Raw genomic sequence first — 3,314 nt, forward strand, 5'->3', positions numbered from 1 at the left:
TGTGCGGGGAACGGGCCGGCACCGCCCCGCCGGGATGCGGCTGCGCCCGGACTGACACGGCCGCGCGGAGCGGGGGGGGCTGCGTGCTGGGTACGGGGGGGGTGGTATCCCGGGGGCTGGCGGGGCTGCGTCCCGAGGAGTAATGGGGTTCAATCACGCGTGCCGGGTGGGTGCATCCCGGGTAGCGGAGGGGTTGCATCCACAGCCGGCAGATGCGTCCGGGGCCGGGGGAGGATTTGCGCTGTGGGGGCACGGGGGGGGGGGTCTGCGTCCTCGGCTGGGGTAGATCGGCACGTGGGGGCCGTACCGCGGAGGTGCAGCTGGGTTTGCTGTACCGGGGATGCAGGCAGGGCTCAGCGCTTCCCCAGCAGAGCGCGATGTGACCCCGGGGCACCGCCATGGCCCTGCTGCCTGCTGGACGGGCCCGGCAGCACCGCACAGCCCGGGGGGAGCGCGGCGAGGAGGAGGCGGAGGAGACCCCCCCGGCACCGCTCGGCACTCGCTGCAGATGAGTGCCCCCACCCAGGTAAGGGATCTATGCAGCAGGACCGGGGTGACCGGCGGGGCTCCCGGAGCTGCCACCTCCCCCTCGCCCCGTGTCCCTGCTGCACGCTTCTCCTGCCCCCCAGCCCCGTGCAGGGACTGAGCTCCCACCACTGTCCCCTCTCTGCTGGGACTCCTGGCACCAAAAATCCCGGCCATGCCCTGAGCACGCTGGCACCTTCCCAGCCCCAGAGCCTTTCGGGGCCCCCTGCAGGGTTACGTGCCGGCTGCTGTGTAATTTTCCATCCCGGCTCCTCCCAAGACAATCAGGTTTCATTTTGTTTTTAATTTCTAATTGCTCCGACTACAACCCACCAGAAGTGGCAATGACTCACCGAGAAAGACTTCAAAATGTTCATGGGGGTGGGGAGAAGTGGGGAGAAGTGGGTCCCCTCGCTGGGCGAGCGCCCATGGGAGCACCCCAGATTGAGCCAGGAGATTCCAGTCTGCTTCAGGCGCTGGGATCAGCCCAGGGCTCAGCTCAGTGCGGGCATCAGCGTGTGGCACGGTTCTGGGGATGGGATCCGCTGCTTTTGGGGTGACCACGTGCCTCGCAGGGGCTCGCAGGACGTCGGCGATCACTCGGCACTGAGGGCGGCGCGGAGACATGAGCGGCAGCACGGTGAGCGTGTCCCCATGTCCCCTTAAAGCCATTCGGGAGGGCCAAGCTGGGGGCGGCCGTGCCAGCGCCAGGGATCCTCTGGCAGCAGCTCAGAGGAGTGCTCACGCAGTAAAGCATTTTCCTCCTCCTCTCCTTAAAGGCCTGCGGCCGTGCAAGCAGTGCCGCTACCGGGAGAGCTGGAGCTGCGTGCGTGGCTGGGCAGGGAAGGACAGGAATGTCCCCATCTCCATCCCCATCCCATCTCCATCCCTATCCCAGCTCCCAGTGGCCAGCAAGGGGAGGAGAGCGAGTTGGGCCACCGCATCCCACTGATCTCTGTCCCGATCCCTTTGGGGAGGGGCCCTGACGCTGTCCCCTCGCCCGCAGAGCCAGCGTGCCGCCGTCTTCGTGCTTCTCTTCGCCCTGCTCATGCTGCTGATCATCTACAGCTCCAGCAGTGGGACCGAGGTGTTCCCCTACAGCGCGCTGCGGGGCAGAGCCCGGCGGCCACCAGACCTGCGGCACTGGGGGGTGAGCAGCGGGTACCTGCCCGTCTCCGGGAACAAGGTGGGCACAGGATGTGGGCGGTGGAGACGGGATGTCCCCATGGGTGGGACACTGAAAGCCCCTTGGTTTGGGCTCCCCTTGGTTTGGGCTCATTGTGTCCATCGCCTCAGAGCCTGACTGCCCACTGCCACCAATGCGCCATCGTCACCAGCTCCAGCCACCTCCTGGGCACCCACCTGGGCGCCGAGATCGACCAAACCGAGTGCACCATCCGCATGAACGACGCTCCCACCTCCGGCTACGAGGCCGATGTGGGCAACAAGACCACCTTCCGCGTGGTGGCCCACTCCAGCGTCTACCGCGTCCTCAAGCGGCCCCAAGAGTTCGTCAACAAGACCCCGGAGACCGTCCTCATCTTCTGGGGGCCGCCGGCCAAGATGCAGAAGGGGCTGCTGAAGATCATCCAACGCGTCGGCGCGTCCTTCCCCAACATGACGGCCTACGTCGTCTCCCCGCGCCGCATGAAGCAGTTCGATGAGCTCTTTCGGGGGGAGACGGGGAAGGACAGGTACCGGGAGCGCCTCGTCCCCTCCTTGTGGTCTGTGGGCCCCCCCTTGGTGGGTTGAGGACCACGGGGGTCACCTCATCGCTGTGCCCTAGAGAGAAGTCGCGCTCGTGGTTGAGCACGGGTTGGTTCACCATGGGGATTGCGGTGGAGCTGTGCGACACCGTCCACGTCTACGGCATGGTGCCCCCCAACTACTGCAGGTAAGGGCCTCCCCGTCCCCAAATCCCAACCCCAGGACACGGCGCGGGGCTCAGCCCATGGTCTGCCTGTAGCCAGCGGCCACAGCCCCGCCGCATGGCGTACCACTACTACGAGCCCAAGGGCCCCGATGAGTGCACGACGTACATCCACAACGAGCGCAGCCGCCGCGGCAACCACCACCGCTTCATCACCGAGAAGCGCGTCTTCGCCAGCTGGGCCGCCCCCTACAACATCACCTTCTCCCACCCCACCTGGCCCTAGGGTGGCTGCGCCGATCACGGAGCCCTGGGGTTGGGGTCCCTTTGATTCGGGGTCCCTTTGATTCAGGGTCACCTCGGGATGGGATCCCCTTGGCTTGGGGTCCCATTGGGATGAGGTCCCCTTGGTGCAGGGTCCCATTGGGATTTGGGGTCCCCTGGGGATGCGATCTCTGTGGGATGAGGTCCTCTTGGTTCAGAGTCCCCTTGGCTTGGGGTCCCCGTGATTCAAGGTCCCCTTGGCTTGGAGTCCCCTTAGTTTTTAGTTTGGGGACTCCTTGGCTTGGGGTCTCTTTGGGATGGGGTCCCCTTGGTTCAGGGTCTCCTTGGGATGGAGCCTCCTTGGTTTGGGGTCCCCATTGCTCAGAGTCCCCTTGGTTTGGGATCTGGGCTGCACCGTGCACCCCAGGGCTGATGCAGCCATCAGGGCCATGTGCCATCACTGTGCCCAAGGGCTCTGCACAGCCATGACATTATGGGTTTGGGGGTGTCACGTCCCTCCTGCAGGACATGGGAACATCGCCCAGGTTAGGTCCTGCACGGTCCCAGCTCAGACCCTCCCTGGCTGCGCTGCAGCCCATCACCCTGAGAGCACACGGGGGGTGCAGGTGCATGCTCCCCTTTGGCTGGCAGAGGG

The 3,314-nt window shown here is 65.8% G+C and overlaps 1 protein-coding gene across 1 annotated transcript; it reads left to right on the forward strand.

Moving 5' to 3' along the window:
- On the forward strand, positions 38-3,314 carry ST6GALNAC6 (ST6 N-acetylgalactosaminide alpha-2,6-sialyltransferase 6). The gene is made up of 6 exons (XM_021414078.1): positions 38-526; positions 1,101-1,165; positions 1,532-1,711; positions 1,822-2,219; positions 2,312-2,419; positions 2,492-3,314. Exons 2-6 carry the CDS (start codon positions 1,151-1,153, stop codon positions 2,679-2,681), a joined length of 891 nt encoding a protein of 296 aa, XP_021269753.1. The 5' UTR covers positions 38-526; positions 1,101-1,150; the 3' UTR covers positions 2,682-3,314.

This window comes from Numida meleagris, chromosome 16 (assembly GCF_002078875.1).
Source record: "Numida meleagris isolate 19003 breed g44 Domestic line chromosome 16, NumMel1.0, whole genome shotgun sequence".
NCBI lineage: Eukaryota > Metazoa > Chordata > Aves > Galliformes > Numididae > Numida > Numida meleagris.